The following is a 22,982-nucleotide window of genomic DNA, read 5'->3' as shown; positions in this document are numbered from 1 at the left end:
TTATATAACAGGTCTCTTGCCTTTTTGTAAAACCTAGGTGCACACATCATACATTGTCATGTCACCCTCACTCATTAGCAATGGAGAGAGAGAGAGAGAGAGAGAAAGAGAAAGAGAAAGAGAAAATCGGAATATTCTCTTTTAAATCTTTTGAAAAATGCAATGCCTACTTTTAGCTTTAGGGAAATCTTACACTTCCTCTTCATGATCCTCAATCCAGACCCAAGTCTCAGACTTGCAACTCTTAAACCATTTCTATTCATGAATATTGCATAGAAGCCTAATGGATTGAGCATCTCTGGAAAAGTAGAAAAAATACAATCCATAACCCAGAGCAGATCTTTTGGGGGAGGGTGGATGTGATTGTCCAGAACTTGTCCTTTCTTTGCTTCTCAAGATAATGAGAGGAATTAACTGAACCTGAGAGCAATCTACTTCAGTCCTTGAGTCTGATCCAGTCTCATTGCTTTCCCTTTAGAAGCACAGAAGTGGCAGTTCTCTGATCATCATTACTGTAAAATCTACATCCCTTTATAAAGGGTAAATCTTGAAATGCATTTCTCCTTTCTCCTTTCAAGCTCTCTTTTCTTGAATTCTTCAGCTCTGTTTTTAAAAAGCTTAAACTTTCTTTACCCCTCCACTTCAGAAAAAGATCTACCAAGAGTCAAAGGAGAAGGCTTTATCTACTGGAAAGCAAATGTAACATGGGGGAACAACCTGCAATAGTAACATCACAGGATCTGAGGGGATGAACCACAGACAAAGTTAAAGGATAGGAATAAGTCCGAGAAGGGAAGGAACTGGAGAACTTAGGCCAGAAACCTCAGGGGGTAACTATGCACTGTTCCCTTAATGACAACCTCACCTCTAGACACCTTCCTTCAACTCTTCTTTTGGTCTGGAAGAAATCTTGCAGCAAAACTGTGTAAGAGCCCTGTTACAGAACTCTATAAAATCTTGTTAATGAAACCAATTAAGGTCTAAGAACCTTGTTGATGAAACCAATTAAGCTCTATAACCCCCAGTTAATTAAAATAATTAGCACCTGGAAAGAGCCTGAATTATATAGTTAAGCTTTGGCAGATAACACAGGAGCACCTTTTACTGCAAGGGAGGGGGGAGGGGAGGAAGTGGTGCCTTTCCACATCTTGTTGGACTCCAACTCCTATCAGCCTCAGCCAGTCAGCCTGGGCAAGGGTCAGACATGATGGTAGTTGCAGTCCAGCAGCAACTGGAGGGCTGTAAGTTCCTGATCACTGATATAGTGGCTTAGATCCACCACATTTCCACCAGAAATTGAAGGAGCCTTCTGTTCATAGAGGTGACTGCAATCCATCAGAGCCTACCACTAAGGAAATTGGATAGATTTTATGTTGTTACTGCCAATTCTTCTCGCATCATCTGCCATGATGTTCCAAAGAGTCTCCCACACCTTTCGGAACAGATTTTTGGAGGGGGACTCAAGGGAGTGAAAAACAGGAATTGATGGAGGAGCGTTCAAAGAGTGGTGCTTTCCTCATGGATTTAACCAAGTGGATCAACCAAGTGGATCCTTACCCAGGAGGCCATGAAACATGTCCGTAGCATTTGCCTTTGTAGGAGAAGCTTATGGCACAGTTGTGCTGAATCACACAGTGGATTATGTTAAGCAATATGGCCAGGAAAGGGGTATGGCCAGGAAAGTTTTTTTAAAAAAAGGATGCCCATCCTATGGCAAATAGAGACCAACCCTGGGAAAGGTCTCTAGGAAGGGAGCATGTCACTCTGTGGTCTCTACTACATTGTTGATGTTATATGCATAATAGTGATTAAAAAGGTAAAGGGACCCCTAACCATTAGGTCCAGTCGTGACCGACTCTGGGGTTGCGCGCTCATCTCACATTATTGGCCGAGGGAGCCAGCGTATAGCTTCCAGATCATGTGGCCAGCATGACAAAGCCGCTTCTGGCAAACCAGAGCAGCACATGGAAACGCCGTTTACCTTCCCGCTGTAGCGGTTCCTATTTATCTACTTGCATTTTGATGTGCTTTCGAACTGCTAGGTTGGCAGGAGCTGGGACCAAGCAACGGGAGCTCACCCCATCACAGGGATTCGAACCGCCGACCTTCTGATCAGCAAGCCCTAGGCTCAGTGGTTTAACCCACAGCGCCACCTGGGTTAAATAATTATCTAACGCAAAGCATGGCCAGTTATTTCAGTATTTTTACTGTCCAATATTAAAATATTATTTATCTGCCAGTTTATTTAGGTACTAATAACTAATGATGCTTTCATTGCGTAATTAAGACATTGCAAAGTGGTTAACAATCACTTTTCTTCCTCTTCCTTTCATTCCTCAGAATCCCTCTCCCATGGCAATGACAATCTCACATATAAACAGTCACTTATTCTGCAGATTTCTGATAATCAGATTTCCTGTGATATAGACACATGTGAAATATTAAAGAAAGTCATAGGTTGACAATGTTACATTGAATCCCAGCAGCAAATCCATATGATCAAAATTCGGGCTGAGAGAGGCCCCTGCCTGAAACCCGGCAAAGTCATTGCCAGTCAATGTAAACAACCCAGCTAGATGGGCTGATTCAGACAAGAGTGAGGTGGGCAGATAGATCATTGTCTCTGCACTTGTTGGACTCATTATAAGGCACTTTCCTATGTTAATGCAGTGTTGGCCTAGCACTTAGTAAGGATGCAGTCCTAATCCCATTTATTTGGGGGTAGATGCTGTTTGGTTCTCAGTCAAATGAGTTGGTTGCTGGATTCGTGAGTTGCTTTGAAAGAAATAAAGGCTACTTTAATTACAGCTTCTCCTTAACTATTTCTTCAAACAATATAATTCTAGTCAAACAATATAATTCTAGTCCAAGTCATGAAGAATTGGAGGAGAAATAATGACATATCAGTTAGTATTTCTAAACTTTACTGTTGTTCCAAGAGGATGTACATAATGATTACAATCCAGAATGGTTGCACAGGAACAAAGAAGCTGCCTTATGCCAAGTCAGACCATATTCTACCTAGCTCAGTGTTACCAACACTGACTCGCAACTCAGGCTTTCAGATGGGGTCTCTCCCAGTCCTAATTGGAGATGTTGGGGACTAAACCTAAGAGGTTCTGCATGCACAGCAGATGCTCTACCACTGAACTACTGAGCTGCTGGGGCGCTCATGTAGAAATGATAAATTATATTAGCTGATGCTCTGCTAATATTTACGTTCACTGTGTGAAACGACTGGCTTGTATCTATTGGCCTCAGGTCTATGCAGACTCCTAAGGACTGGCCTTGAGCTGTTGTGCAATTGTGTCTGTACACGGCAGTTGATAAGCTGCTCAATATAGATCATTGGCACAAAAATCTGCTCTGACAGCACCAAATCATTATATGTGCCATTCCAAGCACTGGATAAAGAAACCAGCTATTTGGAACTGCTGCTGCAGCGCCCTTTTGTGCACACTGTTCCTAGACCATAAAGAAATGTGCACATAGAATGTTTGTGTGCAATTGCTGGGTCAGAAAGGCCAGCTTCGTTCAGAATCCTCTATGTGATTAGCATAAAATCATTAGACAGCAACAAAATGATCAAAATATAAATGTGTGTGTGTGTGTGTGTGTGTGTGTGTGTATGGTTGGGGGGGGGGTAAAAGAAATATTAGTCCAAAAGCAATGGTGGTGGCACCAAGTACACCTTCCTGGGGAGTGTGGGCTTGCCTGATTCTTTTCCTAATTCTCCTCAGCACATCCCTGACATCTTCCACTTTTGATGTTGGTTGGACCAGGGTATTAGAGGTTTCCATGGCTGCCTCTGTCCATCACCAGATCTCTGTTTCTAATGTCTCTGACATTGGAGAAGTTGATCCAATATATCCCATGGCCCTTTGAACAGCCACTTGCAGCTGAAGTAACTTCAGGAGGACTTAGTCAATTGTTACTTGTCGTTCTTATGGTTGGAAGTACTCAATTTCTGTACGTTTTTTGAATGGTTAATTCCATTGATGACAACATCCAATTTTGCTTTTAGTATTTATTTATGTGGAAAATATATAGACCACTGAACTTGAGCAAATATGGTATCAGTATAAAACAATACAAATAGAATAAATAATGCAGATTAAACACAGTTCCCCCAAAGAAATCTGTGAGTCAACCCATTCTTCTAGGGAACAGAGACAGGAGTTTTTAGCATCTGATGAAATGTGCATAATGTCGGGACCTGTCTAACATCAGTAGACAGAGCATATGTGGATTATACTTTCTGGTCATTTTTGGATTCTTGCTCATGTTGTGCTTGGTTTATTCATATTATTTCTTTTTAGCAAACAACAACAATGGCAACAAAAATAACAATGGCCGCTTGGTTTGTCTTGCTCAGAGCCACAGTGCTTGCCACTGACCAAAATGCTCAGCACTATTGAGTGCTTTGTTTCTTGTAGCATCCTCCCCATCACCAGCCTTGACATTTATTCCTCCGTCACAAACATTAATGGGAGATGCCTTGAGTGGCCTGTTATATTTAAAAGCCTTCAATCAACTGGTTTCCTGAATGCATTTCAGCAACTGAGGAGGTCAGAGATGTGTTGAGTTGAAGTAAAAAGTATGGGGAAGCAGGAAGTGAGAGTGAAGTCATTATCTGAATCATTTGCAAGCACTATGGAAACATCTTCCACCTGAGTTATTTTTGTGCATCCGTTTTAAGAATGGCTTACATTTAGCCAATCTAAAGTTGCCATTGGTTTAATTACAAATTAACTTGCCAATGCAAGTTTCCTCCATGGGTTGGGGGCTGAATCCATCAAAGATTATGGAATGCTGCCAACATTCATGCTCAATGGTTCTTGTGCCACTGTGCAGGGAATGCCCGATCCCATCCCTATGTGTGGCATTCTTTGGGTTGTTATGGGCCATTGAAACAGTAGAGGCAGATTCTATAGCATAATGGCTGTTGAGGGACAGGCATTTACCAAGAACAAAGCCACACTTTAGTTGCCCTTGGTTCATGTTTCTGCTTCCAACGCTGCCATATGAACCAAATCCTATAATCAGACTGCCCATGGAAACAGGTTCTTTTAATGGCACCTTTCACATGGGTGCCTGAAGGATGTTACTCAACCTTGACTGAAATCAGTACAAATATTTCATAAATCTACTGATGGCATAATTTGCCTTCACAGCAAATTAAATTATGCAACTAAAAATGGAGGTGTATTTAATTAGTGTTATTTATTCTAAGATGGTTGGTTTTTGCACACATCTCTGCTCATCGATGGCCAGTATATATTTGCAGAATGGCTAGCATGTAAAGGATTCTGTCCAATTTTCATTTTGACTATCAGAGAGTTGTCATTTGTTATGTGCTAATCTGTTAGTCCTGCCTGCACAGCCTGAAGTGGTTCAGTCCAAGAAAAGCTTGACCACTGGATTCTGAGGTAAATGAGCTCACATCCATAAATTCCGTAACTAAGAGTATAGAATGCATATCAGCCTGTCTGGCTGGAATGTCTCTAGTTGACAGACACAAATGCTTAAGTTAAAGTGAAAGACAGAAATGAGTAGCACTGTTCATATGTAAGTATTCGGTTGGGTTGTTTGTTTCGGAGTATTAGAAAGATAATCATAAAGTTCTGCCATTATAATTTGCCTCCTTCCCGTAATTTGGAGCCTTGTTGACAATCAAATTTATTGAGTAATTTGCGACATGGTCCACATTTGTTTGGGCGTCATTCTTTCTGTCTAATATCTCTTGTAACCCTAATCCAGCCAATAGGTTTTTCCCAGAGTTGTGATTCATGAAGCAAAAGGTGATTGATGGTCTTTGCTGAGCTATTCTTATGTACAGTGCAAATTTATTATACTGCCGATTGGTGTACAAGGGAAACATTACCTTCTCCGTCACCTTGTAAAGGTCTCACCACCCTCTCCCAGCTCAAACAAATTTGCCAAGTCTAAACAAATCCCCTTCAGCAAGAACATGACTTACAGGGCTAGATCTGTTGAATTAAGTGCTTGTCTTTGTGCAACAAGAGATGACATGTATCGAAGAGCCTAGCAGGTAGAGGTAATAGTTCTTTAAATAAAACCACTGGCCTGCTTACAAAAATGCTTACTGTCTAGCATTTACATTGTTCTGAATACAATGGTACTTTCTTAAAATAAATTCCTCTAAAGCTACAGAGCTGGTAAAATATTTCTGCTGTGCAACGTGGGAAACAGGCTCATAAAATTTTATGTGAAAAATATGGTGAGGTGAGACCTTTTTCATTTCTACATATACCATATGGATAGATATACACTATATCTAAATATTTATGGGAAGTTATACTACCTGTTTGGCGATAGCAAAGATCTGATCTGCCAGGGGTTACTGAGCAGAATAACACAGCAACTGAGGAAATGTGAATGTTTAAACATGAAGGATTGAGGAGTTGTCATTTCTTCCGTTTGCAAAAGCCTTCCTAAACGTGTACCCACCCATACAGTATACTTGAAATACGCAATTGAGGTGCATTCAATGAGGGTTCTAAATCTAAACCCATGAGTGCCCTATTGCAGATAGTTACCCTTCAACTTGTGGAGCTTGAAATGGGCATCTCCCCAAATAATGTTTTATCATAAACTCAATACTTTTTTTAAAAAAAAGACAATGCCATTCATTAATCTCTACTGGTTTTCAGTAAGGCCTATGTTGTCTGGCTATTGCTATGAAGCAGTTTGATCAGGGCTGCGTGCCTATGAGGCATGTTGAGGCCATCACCTCAGGGTGGCAGGTTCCAGACAGCTGGGATGGGTGCTGCCACCGTGAACCCACTACCACTCACCCGTTGCGCACCCACCCACCACCCACTTCTCTCTGGCTCCTTCCAGACAACGGTGGCTGTGGAGTAAGAGGTGGATTCAGCATTTTCAGTTTGGGCTGGAGCGGCAAAATGTCCTGGGCCAGCCCAGGCTTTGATTTTTATTCTGTTTTTATTTTTATTTTATATGATCTCATTTCAGCGAATGTTGGTTTCAGCACTCACTCCTGACTAGATGGAAAGGGTAGTCCAAAAATTGTGCAAATAAATAAATAATTTTTGGGCTGCTAATCTTCATGTAATTTTAGTTACCACGCCATTCCCAGCAAACACAGCAATCAACACAAAACCTCTTCTGAAATTATGCGAGCTGCAATTATGAGATATGTCCTAGAACAATTTCTCTCTCTCTCTCTCTCTCTCTCTCTCTCTCTCTCTCTCTCTCTCTCTCACACACACACACACACACACACACACACACACACTATAAGTCAGCCAGTTTCCTCTAAGCATTCCAAAATTACATTTGCTTTACAGGTCTTCCAAAAATGTTTTAACAAAAATTAGCCCCAAGGGAAGGATGTTCTCCACTGCTTGTTCCTCATGAGTTCCTTCACAGGAAAAAAAAAGTCCCTTAAAATTAATACTCCTCCCCAGATGCAAATACACTTGGCCAGCCCCTGACAGAGTAAAAAAAAGCACATCTGTTTACCTATGCACCTGCTAAAAATCTCTGAAGCCCCACCTCTTAGGAAACTTGTGAAACAATCTGGGAACTGAGCCAAAGTCCACACTCCTGCTATATAAGAGTCATCAACAGACAGGTGCCTCCTCAGAAGCCTGTCGTTCGGTACCTGTTGCCGAATCCCAGCCAAGATGGGGACAGGCAGGGGGGCAAGGATACCACTATGGATACCAATGCTAGTGATCGCCTTAACATGCCAAAAAGGTAGGAAACTTTAATGGAACTTCATTCCCTGGGCAACAGCTAGTGCCTCCTTTCTCCATGGTCCGAAGGACTTTACAGTGATTTTGTTTGCTTTGCCTCATTAAATCTAATCAGGACTTTAAACATATTTGCCCTGTATTTTCCTATCACCATTCTAATGACAATATGCTCAGGTTTTAGGGTAATAAAATTTACTGCCCCAGTGCCCCGAGGCAGTCTTTTGGTAGATCAATAGGCCATGATCAGTAAGTAGATCAGCCTCAATATAAAAGCCATTAAAAGTTGGTTTCATCTTTTATGCTCAGACACTGATTGATTGATTTTTGCTAGTACGAATGAGGTTTGTAAAATGTGATTGTCGAAAGGAGCAAACCTGGCAGGTTAATAAGGCAAAGAGAAAAACCATATGATCGCATAATTACGGTAAGCCTTTTGAAGTCAGTGGCAAAGCTCCAGTTTAAATTCAGTTATGTTTGAGATCAGCCATACAGAAAAGGGGCACCAGAATAGGAACTTTATGCCGGTTGAGCATTTTTCTCTGTCCTTCCATGGAATCAAAGTATTCTGAAATAAGGGACATATCTATTGTGATCCATGGAACTAAAATGCTCTGCGAAAATGAGACAATACTTTTAAGGGAAACACAGGTTTGAAAGCTTCTTTCCTTCTATCAGCATCTTTGATAGAGAACCATTTCAAGAGTCTTTCGAAAACCAGTTCCATTCACATTTTCTTTCTGAGCCTAGAGCAAAAATGGATGCAAACTCTAGGAGGTTCTGAAAATAGCACAATACATAGCTATTTGAAAACTAAACCAGCCAAGCCCAGAGCCAGTTATTTCCTCAGCAGTGCACCCACAGAGAGTGTTCTTGAGTTAATGACTTCTCTCTCTTCCCCTTCAATTGCAAATGTGTATTGAAACAGGATGGTTTCCACTTACAGCTACAATCTTCTATACGGGCATCAGTAAATACAGTGAATACTCCACCACATGACAGCTGGTATAGGCTACATGGAATGAACTACATCACTATCATTACAAATCCGCCTTATTCAAGATACCACCTCCTACCCATTTATACTGAAGAAATAGCATAGAATTCAGGACAGCTGTTTCAGGGAGAATTGCACATGATTTGTATGCAAGTAAGGGAAAGTTTGTTTAGGTTTCTTTTTTAAAAAAAAAAAAAAAGGTGGGTGGTCCAGAAGAGAAAGCTGCCCAAGGCTGATTCAACTGGTTCATGTTTTGGTATGCTTTTGCATACCGACAAGAAGCTACACTGTGGCAAAAAATTGTGCAAATAGGTTTTGGTGTTCAGTCAATTGTCAGTTTCCACACAGTTTTCAAAGGTCTAATAACCAATCCCACTCCCATCAAAGTCATCACCTGGTTTAGGGTGGCAATGGATGCAAAGCTCAGTTAAAATGTCAACTCAGGATGCTGCAGCAGTTGAAGGGCAAAATCCACCTCAGGGTTTTGTTATGAAAGGCATTGGAAATAAAATAGGCAATGCGTCATAATGGGTTTGATCCAGACTAAGTTAATCTGGCATGCTATGGTCCATGGGGTCACGAAGAGTCGGACACGACTAAACAACAACAAGTTAATCATGCCTTATTCTCTTTCAAATCAATGGGGTAAAGTTCCTCCAGACCAATTTAAGCCCCATTCAGTGGGTCTGCTCCACTAAGTCTCTTGATTCACACCAGTGTCTTTATATAAGTCTGTGGTGTACTTGCATTTGGAAGGACTTATCCACACTTATCTTGTCCCACCACTTTCCTCTGGGGAAACTCGCTCCTTACAACTGAATCACAGCAAATGTCAACTGGATTTTCCATGAATTGATGATTGCTCTGTTTCAGTGGGAAAGAGCAGGTTTTCCTAGGGAAAGCAGTCTGGCAAATGGAAAACTCAGGAGACTCATGCTTTCTAGGCATGAGACAAGGAGAAGTGTGGATGAACATGAATTCTGCACAGTTCTGGCAACCTTATCTCATTAACTGTGCAAGGTCAGTTCAAGGGATTAATGGGTTGGTGCAGCTTCCCACTCAGGAAATGTGAGCTCAGAATAGAAGGGGGCTTTTTTCTTCAAAAAAGAAAGGTAACTAAAGGGTAAATTCTAGAGGTTGACAAAAGCATGAATTGTGTTTAGAAAGTGGACACAGAAAGGCATTTTCTCCCTCTCTCATGCCAGAACAGGGAGTTACCCAACAACACTGATTAGCACTTGATTCAGGATAGATAAGGGAAAGTCCTTCATCACTTTACACACATTTATGGAATTTGATGCTGCAAGATGAAGGCATCTCTTAGGTTACTTTAAAAGAGGAGCAGAAAACCAGCCAGGGAGGGCAGGTTGTTAACCATAATAATTAAGTGGAACCTCCATGTTCATGCAGTACAAATCTGAATAGAGTATCAGTTGTGTGGAGTGAGGGAGAGAGTGGGAAAGGTCTGCTGCCTTGATACTCTGCTTCTACTGGAAGGGTCAGAGCTCAGTGGTAAGACACATGCTTTGTCCAGTGGAGCAAACTCTCTAACAACTCAAAGCATCTGAAGCTTTACAAATGGGAAAGCCACAGATAATCATAGAATCATCGACTTGTAGACTTGAAAGGGACTCTGGGGGTCATCTAGTCCAACCCCTTGCAAGGCAGAAATCTCAACTAAAGCATCCCTGCCAGATGGCCATCCGACCTCTGCTTAAAAACCTCCAATGAAGGAGAATCCACAACTTTTTGAGGGAGTCTGTTCCTCTGTTGAACAGCTCTTACCATCAGAAAGTTCTTACTGATGTTTAGCCAGAATCTCCTTTCTTGTAACTTGAAGCCATTGGTTTAGGTCCTACTTTCCAGAGCAGGAGAAAACAAGCTCGATCCATCTTCTATGTGAAAGCTCTTTAGATACTTGAAGAAGGCTATTATCCTTCCTCTTAGTCTGCTCATTCCCAAGCTAAACATACCCAATTCCTCACCAGGCTTGGTTTCTTGGCCCTTGCTAATCTTGGTTGCCCTCCTCTGCATAGCTTTCAGCTTGCCAATATCCTTCTGAAATTGTGGTGCCCAGAACTGGACACAGGACTCCAAGTGTGGTCTGACCAAGGCGGAACAGAGCAGTACTGTAACTTCCCTTGTTCAGGACACTATACTTGTGTTGATGCAGCCTAGAATAGCATTGGTCTTTTTCTTTTCTTTTTTTTACTGCTGCATCACACTGTTGACTCATGTTAAGCTTGTGGTCTACTAAGACCCCTAGATCCTTTTCACATGTACTACTGGCAAGCTAGGTGTCCCCCATCTTAAATTTGTGCAGCTGGTACTTCCTGCCTAAGTGTAGAACCTGACATTTGTCCCTATTGGAATTCATTTTGTTAGCATGAGATCAAATCTGTGGGTCTGCCTACTTGTATGTGAGCCTGCCTGTGTGCTGAGACACCCATGCACAATATGCCTCCATGGTCTGAAGCAAAGGACAGGTCTTTTAAAATATTGATGCTTAGACTTCAGAGTGCCCCTTCTATTCTTGGTTTCAGAAAGCATGCTAAAAACAACTTTGTTTAGCTGGGCTTTTGAAAGAGGAAGGGAATCAATGGCTTTAGGAGACTGGTTGATTATTTGAAAATTGTATTTTGAGCTGATGCCCGTTCCCCCACTAATGATGTTTTGTATGTAGTTTTGGTTGTTAGCTGTTAAGTTGATGGGCCTGGCAAAAATATTTTTTAATAAAGAAATTAATTAAAGTTTGGTCAAATCGTGTGCCTTTGCCATTTGCTGGTTAGCAGAATTGTTGCAGTCCATAATAATTCTCCCTTTCTCACTGTTTTAACTGTTACCACAGTCAACGCCCAGGGTGATCAATCCCAGTATGAAGACCAGCAATCCCAGTATGAAGACCAGCAGTATGATCAGCAGCAGTCAAATTACGACTATCCTTCTGTGCAGCCGACACATGATGACCGTAGGTGTTTCTAACTTCATTTGGACTCCAGGGCTAGCCAGACGTGCTTGCAATGCCAGTTGCCAAGCCATAATTATTTCCGCCTTTCCCATATCCTTGGTCTCTGCCTTAAATTCCTACATAGTTTTGCATCCCAGCCACTTAGTAGGCAGAGATGAGGCAAAACTGAAGCTAAATGTTTTCTGCTTTAGCAAAGTGAATGACTGCACACTCCTCTGAGTTGCACCTGTTCCTTTTCATTCTGAAAATGAAAACTGAGCTCCTCAAGCTATTAATTTGTTATCTTTGGGAACATGTGGAGTCTTAAGGCTTGATTCTTAGATAGTGTACAGTGGATAAAGTTTTCTTTATCTTGAGATTATGCTAATTTCCATCAGTCAAAGAGCAAGCAAACACCCTCATGCTAATCTAGAACTATGTTTGCATAGCATAGGTGTTTGCGCAGCACACAAATATATTGTGTGAGCATGGGTGTACACCCATGTGGTACACCCATGATAGTGGGACATTTAATACATCCCTTTGTGCTTAGAAGTTCTAAACTGCATCACTCCCAACTGGGACAGGTCCAGCATATCCGCGTAGTAATTTTATCATTTTGGAAATGCCTAAGAATGTTAGATTGTGTTTTTGAATAATTAGACAAAGCTGTTTGCATGGCTCACCGGCAAGAATACCTTCCTTTCTACAATAAATTGCACATTGTCCATTTTACGTAATATGCATAAAAACTGGCTCCCTTTTAACTAAAGTAAGAATGAAAGTTTGAACAGAACTGACAGGGAGAAGCCAAAGTTAAAGAGATTCAGAAAGGAACACAGCCCATGACCCAGCCAAAGTCAAACACTGTAAAGCCCCTTTGAATTCAATGGAAGAGTTAAATGTGCTGTTGAACACTGGCTTTCATCACATTGTGCAATTTACAATCAAATTTATCTGTTCTGAGAAATAGGTGATTATCTCTTGCTTTGCCTTAATCTAACATTAATTGGGTTTCACGCTCTACAAACTATGATGGGAAATAGCCAGCGAAGTCAGAGTAGACCCTCTGAAATTTATGGACTTAATTACTTACATCAATTGATTTCGATGAGTCCGCTCTGAGTATGACTAACTTTGAATATTGCCCAGTTAAATAGAATTAAAGAATTCTTAGGTAAATTTCTTTGACACAAGTTATGCAAAGGATAACCAAAGTGGTTTCTTTTTTTAAAAAAACCTATGGTATTCATTTCATAAATCCAATCATGGTAGGAGCTATAAAAGATCAAAACTATTCACATTTTGAATCATCCAAGATTCAAGAGTTAAGTTTTGTATTCCTTTTAAAGGCAGGCTAAGAGCTGCACTAATTAATGTTTTATAACTTTTCTGGATCTCATTATCTTTTATATATTTTTTCAAAAAACAACAACACAGAAAAGAGGGACTTTCTGGAGGAACTGTAGAAAGCTTTATGTTTCAAACTGTAGAAAGCTTTATGTTTCAAACTGTAGAAATTCTTCCATAAAAAAACTGCATATGACTGGCACCTCAGTCCCACCTAAACTACAAGTGTTGGTGAATCTTAGTGGGAAGGGAGGAAACGTGCTATTCCCTCCTCTCTTCTTGTATGTTGCAATAGCCCTTGTGTTGAACAGAATCTATACTTTTACTGCAAAGGGGCAAGCACTGGTGTAGGAATATCTGAAAGCAATTCCTGCATCATGGCTAGCCCATAATGAGATTTCAGAAATGACAAAAGAGGCTAAGGCAAGGAGAACCCACTGGATCTGGTCAATGGCCCATCTAGTCCAGCATCCTCTTCTCACAGTAGCCACCCAGATGCCTATGGGAAACCCTCAAATGCTGATATCCTTTCATCTCACACAAGGTTTAATGAACTGCTACTTCAGTGTAGCAACGCAGAACGGCTATAATTACACATACAGTTAAACCGTGGTTCGTTTAAACCATGGCTAGGTTAACAAACCACAACATATCATCTTATATAGACAAGTAAGCAAGCCACAGTTTATTTTCCCAAAGTATGTTTTGTTTCTACTCTTCTGCCTCTGTTACTTGGCAATTGTCTCAGGCAGGATGGCCAAATGAACCAAGGCAAAGCAGCAAGGCTTCTGGGTTTGGACAAAATGACAAACCTTTGTTAAAATAAGCCATGGCTGAAAAGTCAACAACAAACCATGGTGTGTCATAGTTTGTTACCAGAAACCAAACCATGCTTAATCTGTTTGACTACAGCTTTGAATATTCAAACAAACAACTCTGATTCAACATACGATGGCTTCATGTTACATGTAATCCAGACCAAGACCATGCTATTATAGATGCTGCTGTTTGTTATGCCTAGATACATTCAGTGCAAATCTCTTTGTATGCAAGTTCAGCAACAAGATATTCCATAAAACATAATCACATTTTGTTCCACTACCTCCATTTATATTGAGAGCCAAACACAGTGGAAAAAATTTAATCCCTCTCACGTTGCTCACAGTGTATGTGATGCCCTTTCACAAAGGAAAGGGAAAGCAATTAATTTTCAATGTGACTAGTTTTACCTGGAAGAGGCTAGTATCATATTCAGTTACCGTATGCTCCACATGAGAAGAGCCTCATTACATGAGTAAAGTTGGCACCATTTTGGTTGTTTTGACAAGTTGTATTTGGTGCCAATTCTGACTTAACACTTTTGACATTTTATTTCTGCAGAAAGTGGTAGGTAGTGTGACACCAATATTTCCTCATATCTTAGTTAAGAATTGTTAAGCAGAAATTTCATCCCTACTTATTTGAGAAGAAATCTCAGTAAACTCACTGGCAAATCACTTCCAGGTAAACTATGTACAGGATTGGGCTATCAGTATGACAAATCTCAGGATTTCATCACCAGCCACTTGGCCTCTACCTTAGAATCCTTTAATAGCTCACTAGAATTTGCATTTAAAAGCCACACTATCTAGAATAGGGGAAAAAAGGAGGGGAATTGAGAAGCATAGTTGAACTCTCATTGCCCCAGCCAGCAAGGCCAACAGCAAGAGATCGTGGAAGTTGTAGTTCAGAAGGTCTGGAGAGCGCCAGGCAGGGGGAAACTACATTAGAGCTTTATTCATCATATGGATTTGGAGATATATGACTCTCTATTATTTCATTATGGAAATGCTGGTACAAGCTGTAATCATATTTATTTCCATCAGCTTTTGTCACACCATCTCGTAGTCCTGTGACCATCATCCCATCCATGAGAACAACTCTGGCTGTGAAAGGTAAGTGGACCAAAAACAACATTCTTGTGTTTTAGACAATAATCTTCCACTCACTGGTTGAAATTCAACAAATGAGTCCCATCAGTGGCAGCCCTATGCAAGGACTTCCACTTGTGCAATGGGCCTCTACCCCTCTACTGTTCCCCATCTCCCCTGTGTCCTCTCCTCTACTCCACCTCCCCACCCCCAATCTGGGCACTCTCTCAGCTCGCCAGAGCCAATGGCGGTGGGGAGGTGGAGTAGAGGAGAGGGCAATTATTCCATATGACAAGCTGAAATGCTTTCCCTGATGGAACTATTCCTCCCACTGATTCAAGTTCTGTTCCATTCACTTCAAAGGCTCTTTAGCAGCTGTATTCCAGAAAGGAAGATTGCAAAACTGAACTTTAGTATCATACTGGTTAGAAATGGACTACAGAGAAACAAGGGAAAGGGAAACAACCCATGGGCTTCCCTTCAAGGTCAAACAACAGATCAAGAGCAAATAAAAGAATATAATGTGGCCGTATTTTATAGGAATGTAGATTTTGAAGATAAACTGAGGATGATTCCTGGATGAATGGATAGGTGGGTGGGTGAGCAAAGGATTTGGGTAGAACCTTACAGATTATTTTGAATCCACAGCTGGAAACTCTGCTCACAATGGGAGAGTGTGTAGCACATGGGGCAACTTCCATTTCAAGACCTTTGACGGGGACATCTACCATTTCCCTGGAACCTGCAACTACGTCTTTTCCTCCCACTGCAAATCTGATTATGAAGACTTCAACATCCAAATAAGGCGCTCTGTGGTTGAGAGTGCTGCCGTTATCAGCCATATCATCATAAAAATTGATGGAGCAGCCATTGAACTGACCTCACACTCCATTACTGTCAATGCAGAACAGTAAGTTCAGTTACTTTACTAATGACCTTATTAATGCTGTTGGGGGCAACAACACAGAGTGGCTGTGTGGTGCAGGAGCAAACAGCTATGGATAGTCCAAGGTGGGTTATAAATGCCACAGCTTTTATTGGTTGTAGCTTTAGTTCACAGGCTCCCGTGTGTCAGAGAGCAACGATCCTGTCATCAGGCACCTAAAGTGCTGGAGTAAGGCTGATTTATAAGTGAAAGTGTTAAGAGAAAAGTGTCTTTCCATGAGAATAGCCATGGTTAGACCTGGGCCACATCAGTCTTCAAGTTATATAAGAATGGGGTATTTCATATGCTTGAACCATGTATCTGTTTAAATTGAATGGATGCCATGTATGTTCTTAAAAAGATGAATTAGGTTTTTGTCAATGAGAGGTTTTCTATTTGCCACCTTCAGTTGCAATTTGCTTTATCTCCAGTGTCCAGCTGCCCTACAACCACTTGGGAATCTTGATGGAGACAGTCTCAGGTTACCTGAAAATTGTTTCGAAGCTAGGCCTGGTGATCATGTGGAACCAAGAGGGTGGCCTTCTGGTAAGAATACGAATGCTCAATATGCTGTTTTGTAACAAACAACCATGGCACTATTTATCTTGTGTTTGTTAGCAAGTAAGTGGTGATTTAAAGTATTTGCAGTTTAGATGTGATGCCATCCATTTCGTTTTGAAATTAGGGGAAAACAAACTTGTCTGTTTCTGGCATTGAAGATTACCTAATGCAAGATTACCTTCTTCTTAGTAAAGAGGGGGGAAACAAGAAGAAAGCTGTTGCTAAAAAAAAAATGTATCACTTTTCTCATCTAATCAGCATTCCTGAGTGCATATCTTTTGGAGAAAGGTCTTGAGCTCATAGCTGCCAAGTTATCCCTTTTTTACAGGGATTTTCCCTTATGCTGAATAGGCTTCCTCGCGAGAAAAGCGAAAACTTGGCAGCTATGCTTGAGCTACACAGTTTAGAAGATAAAAGCACAAGGACAATCCAGCACTTGTTGTTGCTGTTTAGTCGTTTAGTCGTGTCCGACTCTTCGTGACCCCATGGACCATAGCACGCCAGGCACTCCAGCACTTAAATTCAGACTATTTTAAAAGTGAAATGTAAAGATAGCTACAACTCTTGCGATTTTTTAAAAATGTTTTTTTTTTAGTTTACTCATGAGTGAGGTGGCACTGTGGTCTAAACCACTGGGCCTTGGGCTTGCCGATCAGAAGATTGGCGGTTCGAATCCCCGCAATGGAGTGAGCTCCCGTTGCTTGGTCCCAGCTTCTGCCAACCTAGCAGTTTGAAAGCACGTCAAAGTGCAAGTAGATAAATAGGTACCGCTCTGATGGGAAGGTAAATGGCGTTCTGTGTGCTGCTCTGGTTCACCAGAAGCAGCTTAGTCAGACTGGCTACATGACTTGGAAGCTGTCTGCAGACAAACACCGGCTCCCTCGGCCTATAGAGCGAGATGAGCACTGCAACCCCAGAGTCGTCCGTGACCAGACCTAACGGTAAGGGGTACCTTTACCTTTACTCATGAGTGACTTCATAAGTCATGCCTGATATTGTGAACCGGAATGATTATTCAACATATCCTTTTGCTCTCTTGAGCTCTTGGATCATTTCCTTGGTGGTCTGGTCATTATGTTTCATCATGTTGCTATCCTAATTCAATGGGTTGGATCAAAACTTGAAGAGGCACAGCTGCACTAACCAGACACTCCTACAGGCAGAAGTGATGGGTGTGCTTCCTTTTTTTCATCTCCCTCTTCTCTCTTCAGCCCCACATGCCCCCACTCAAATCTGTTCCAGGGGGTTGGGGAGCCTGTCAGTGCATAGCTGCCAAGTTTTCCCTTTTCTCGCGAGGAAGCCTATTCAGCATAAGGGAAAATCCCTTTAAAAAAGGGATAACTTGGCAGCTATGCCTGTCAGACCAACATGGAAGATGATGTGGTGCAGAAGGGTTCAAGGAAGAAGGGGGAACTGTTCTAAGAATAGAGAGTAATCAAAATCAGCCATTAGAAATTAGTTAAATCAGGTAGTTATGAGCTTGTAAATATTGGGTTCATCTACATCAGTAGTTCACCACTCTCATGCAAAACCTGCCATCCGCTCTCATTTTTATTCATCATATTCAGCATTCTGTGCTTTCACTATACTTATCTCTTGCTTTCCCCATTTGTTTTAGCTTGAACTGAATGAGAAATATGCTAATCAGACTTGTGGACTTTGTGGAGACTTCAATGGAATCTCAACTTTCAATGAATTTGTTTCTAACAGTAAGTATACAAAAACGCACACTGTTGTTATTGCTTCTGAAAGTTCATTTGTAAGACGGCAATTTTTATTTTGGCAAACACTTGTGAAGGGCTGTGTGGCATTTTGAAAGGACCAAGGCTCGTCTGCTGAAGTGATCTCTTGCAAAAATTGCAGTTTTTGTTTCCCCTGTCTTTTTTGTAGCTAATTGTGTAAATGGTCTATTACATCTTTAAAACATGAGTATTATTATTTTTTTACAATGTGGGAATGGGGCTCCCAACTTCAAATATACGAACATAGGAAACTGCCTTATACCATTGGCCCATCCATCTAGCTTAGCACTGTCTATGCTGGCTGGTGTCAGTTCTCTAAGGTTTCAGACATGGTTCTCTTCTAGTCCTACCAGGAGACACCAGAAATGGAACATGGGGCCTTCTCAATGCAAAACACTTGCTGTACCACTGAGCTATGGCCCTTTCCTGAGTTTGTGTCAAGCAAGGAGAGTAATGATGTAGCACAGAACATCCTCCTCCAACTTTCTGATCTGGCTATATCTTGTCTCCCTGACCTATGCCACTATGTGGTGCTAGTCTGGGATGCACGATCTTTCAAGGCAGACGTGGGTAGTATTCCTTCATGGAAGTTTGAAAGACGGCAGACCTACATTCTGTTTTTGGCCATATGCTCCTACCCATCTGTCCTAAAGGATAACAGCCCACCCAGCAGGGAGTTAATTCACTATGGATCTTGAGCAACTTCTGGTTTGATGTGGCCAGGAAGGCATCTTGGTTGGGATTGCCAACAAGATGAAGCAGACAGATGTGGGTGTTTTTACTTTTCCCTCAGTGACCTTAGTAGGAACTATAGCTGTTAGATTGATCACAACTTGTTAATGCATAGGTATGGGACAAAATCTGGGCTTTCTTGAGGTAGATGGGTAGGGGTGGGGATTTCCAGCAGTTGACCTGGCCATCATCTCATGGGCTCAAGCTCTTGCTTCTGCATCCATCTGCCAAACGTATGTGGCATAAAGCAAATAAAGTTGTGGCCTGTGCCAACTTGGACCGGTAGGGTTGGCTCTACCCTTTCTACTCCTGCTCTAATTACAATTTTAGGATGACCATTTTGAAAATGATGCTATTCATACTTATTGCAGACATCAAACTGAATCCTGTGCAGTTTGGAAACATGCAGAAGATGGACGGACCCACTGAAGAATGCCAAGATCCTTCCCCTTCAGCTGCAAGCAATTGCAGCCAGGAGTTTGTAAGGATTCTTTTTGTTATACCTTCTTTTTAAGGGAGATCTGATATTTTCTTTCCCTTTGCTTTGTCTTCAGGGAATGCAGAAGAAACTGAGACAATGAACTTTTGGAAATAAATGCTAACTTACAAATACCATTGGTTAAAATCAGTAGTAGTTCAAAAGCTAACTGGTACTTTATGAAGCCCATTGTTTACACACACTGTCTATTTCCTACTTCCAGAGTACTGTCTGCCAAACGGTATTGACTGGTGAAGCATTCATGAGCTGCAATGCACTGGTTGAAGTACAAGATTACATTGATGCTTGCATACAAGACCTGTGCAGTTGTGATAAGTCTGCCACTGATTACTGCATTTGCAACACCTTTGCTGAATACTCCCGGCAATGTGCCCATGCTGGTGGACTGCCAATGGAATGGAGGACAGAAGATCTGTGTGGTAAGTATCTGTGAAAGGCACTTCTGCCTCTCTGGGTCAGACTCATCAAATCATAATGTGGGAGGCACTGTTGTAGGCCATCTAGCCTAAATCTTTGCTTGATGCAAAAATCCAGTAATCCCAACAGATGGTTGCCCAGCCTCTGCTTAAAGACCTCTAGTGTGAGAGGGAACTCCCCAACCCCATGCAATGGCTTCCATTCTTGAATAGAACTTTCCATCAAAAAAGATTCTCCTCCTGTTCCACTGAAATCTATCCCCTGTAGCTTAAGCCCATTTGATTTGGTCCTGTCCTCTGGGGCAGCTGAAGACACACATTTTCCCTGTTTGGTGCGACAGTTCTTCATGTATTGGAAGTGTGCTTTCTTGTCCCTGCCCAGTATACATATACCCAGTTTCTTAATTTTCCCCTCAATGGGCTTGTTTTCTATACTCCTGCTTAACCCCCCCCCCAAGAACATAAAACACCATTTGTTTAAAGCAATTTCACCTCAAGAAAACAACAAACACAAAAATTACATAGCAGGTCATCTAATGTTTCATAATTTATGTCTCCTTTCAGCCAAGTCATGCCCTTTCAATATGGTGCACCAGGAATGTGGGTCCCCCTGTTCTAATACTTGTACCAATCCCGAAAGATCCCAGCTCTGTGAAGATCATTGTACAGATGGCTGCTTTTGTCCCCCAGGTAAGTCACCAAACACATGCATTAGGCTGACAGCGGGGGCTCTGAGTATTAAGAAATAGCTTTCGATAGAAAACAGCTTCCTTAGTTACAGTTTTAAATGAGATAGTCATGATTGCTATCCTCTGCTATGAAAATTAAGGGTGGTTCTTAATTTCCCCCCACTTTTGGATTTATTTTCCTTCTGTGATCTTACTTTTTCTATATATCTATACAGTATAGAGTGCTTTTGTGGCTAGGCAAATTAAAAATTTGATATATGCACACTTCTTTGCATATTTTATTTTATTTTTTAAATGTTTTCAATTATTTTTAATACTTCTTGCTGGAAGGGTCATACACTCTTACAGAAAGGCAAAATAGAAATACATACAATCAAAAAGATCAGGGGTTTTCCGCCATATTTTTTTTTAAAAAAATGCATGTATTTATTTATTCAATGCTGAAGTGCTGGTGCTATTCTGAGTAACTTTCTGTTTCAGTGGGTGATGCTTAATTCTAGTATTAGCAGAAAGAGGGAAACTTTTCCTGTGAACTTTGCTAAGACTGAATGACTGGCAAGTTTTATGAGGGCAGGGTGTTCAGTTGGATGGCTCAACAAACTGATCCAGCATGGTAGCTTGTATGCTCTTAAAACAAAGCAAACCTGGTCAAGAACACACACTCACACACCATAGCTGTCAAGTTTTCCCTTTTCTCGCGAGGAATCCTATTCAGCATAAGGGAATTTCCCCTAAAATAAGGGAAAACTTGACAGCTATGACACACACACACACACAACTCCAGGTGTTTAAAGTGTGGGAATGTTGAGGGTGGCAGGAGAGGATATATTGATTATTAATATCCTTCCCAACTTGCGCTAGCAAGTTTATTCACTTAGCAGAGTGCATTCCCCTTCTTACGCAGCAGAAAACTGGTTGCAAACTCATGTGAGTTTCTTAAGACAATAAACAATTCAATTTGGGTAGCCCAGATTGAGATATGCTCTAATATTCCTGGCAAGACCATTTTTGAATCCCTCCTAAATGAATAAAGACACAACAGTCTTATTCATATGTAACAAAAAGTAGTTTTACTCACGATCAGGCAGAGCACAGCGTGATCCCTGAAGGCAGGCTTTAGGCTTAAAGTTACACACATGTACAGACAGGTTTACCCCGTAGGGGAGATAACATGGGGAACTGCTGTGGCAGCCAGCAGTAGTAGTCCAGGTGATGTAGGATGCAGACAGAACAAACGGGAAGGTTGAAAAGGGGAAGGTAGCAGTGTGGCTTGGCCTTTTACCAGGTCTGAAAAGGTCATGCCCACCTACTAGTCACATGCAAGGAAGGATGCTCCAGGCCAGGAGGAACAGGAAGTTTTGACTGGCTGGACCAAACATTCCCTTGCATGTGCACTCTAGCAAAACAAGGAATGTTGTACTTGACTGCTCCCAGTGCATTACATCCCACATAATGCAGCTCCCACAATGCCACTTTCTCGAGCTACTGGAAAATGGTAACATGGTAGATTGCCATCATGAATCTGGCATGACAATACCAAAGTCAGTGGAATGGTGTAATGTGCCTCACAGATCTTTAAAACAATGAAACTGATACCTAACCTAGCTCCTTATTCTTTTAGGCACTGTGTTTGATGACATAAGCAGCTCTGGTTGCATCGCTGTGAAGGACTGTCACTGTACTTACAATGGAGACACTTATTCTCCTGGAGCTTCTTTTGCATCCCAGTGCACTGCATGGTAAGACACCCACATCTGCTCGTTCCTATTGGCTAAAAAATAAATGTGATGGGAATAATGACTCAAGTGTAGAATGTTGTGGTATTAAAAAAAAAGAATCCCAGTATTGATGTTTACTACTTTAGTGTCAATTGTGTCAAATGCTAAAACACTGCAGCATGGAGCCACATGGATGCTCCCTTGGGTTCCATGACAGAAGAAAGGTAGACTATAAATGAAATGAAATGAATTCATAAAATAAGCTACAAAATACTGAAAAAACATCAGCTGACAGGCATCAGATTAATATGAGTGAATTAATATGGCTGAATGTCAAGTACAGGTATCCATATTCAAAGGATATCCTACTGTTTCTAGGATATATCTCCAGGTATATTTGACATCAAAATTCACAAAGAAGAGGAGATATTTGAGGATATTTTAGGAGCAGGTTAATGTAATTGTGAAGGAGGAGGAGGAGGAGGAGGAGGAGGAGGAGGAGGAGGAGGAGGAGGAGGAGGAGGAGGAGAAATCCCATTTTTTAAAAACAAACAAACCATTGAATGCATTCATATTGTATATGAAGGAGATGCAGGTTTAAATAGGCTTTTGTTCAAATATGTGACATCAATCCATTTCTATTCCAAAATTAACCAAAGGGCCCCATTTCGGCAGTGTGTTTTGAAATATGAAGCCTTCAGGAATACAGGGGTTATGATTTCTTGTTTATTGTTTCAACGTCTTTCAAAAACGGTTA

At 41.3% G+C, this 22,982-nt stretch overlaps 1 protein-coding gene across 1 annotated transcript in view; it reads left to right on the top strand.

The window, feature by feature from the left end:
• The first annotated feature begins 7,610 nt into the window (after positions 1-7,610).
• Positions 7,611-22,982, top strand: part of MUC5AC (mucin 5AC, oligomeric mucus/gel-forming) — a 62,071-nt gene continuing 46,699 nt past the window's right edge. Inside the window, exons 1-10 of the mRNA XM_060276363.1 lie at positions 7,611-7,743; positions 11,585-11,704; positions 14,899-14,967; positions 15,592-15,853; positions 16,300-16,414; positions 18,048-18,138; positions 19,275-19,384; positions 19,605-19,821; positions 20,383-20,508; positions 22,129-22,246. Of these exons, the coding sequence (XP_060132346.1) occupies positions 7,671-7,743; positions 11,585-11,704; positions 14,899-14,967; positions 15,592-15,853; positions 16,300-16,414; positions 18,048-18,138; positions 19,275-19,384; positions 19,605-19,821; positions 20,383-20,508; positions 22,129-22,246 (1,301 nt within the window). The 5' untranslated portion in view covers positions 7,611-7,670. The remainder of the gene's footprint in view (positions 7,744-11,584; positions 11,705-14,898; positions 14,968-15,591; positions 15,854-16,299; positions 16,415-18,047; positions 18,139-19,274; positions 19,385-19,604; positions 19,822-20,382; positions 20,509-22,128; positions 22,247-22,982) is intronic.

This window comes from Zootoca vivipara, chromosome 1, assembly GCF_963506605.1.
Source record: "Zootoca vivipara chromosome 1, rZooViv1.1, whole genome shotgun sequence".
NCBI classification, from domain to species: domain Eukaryota; kingdom Metazoa; phylum Chordata; class Lepidosauria; order Squamata; family Lacertidae; genus Zootoca; species Zootoca vivipara.
The sequence above is the reverse complement of the archived record's forward strand: the minus strand, read 5'-3'. Positions and strand labels throughout refer to the sequence as shown.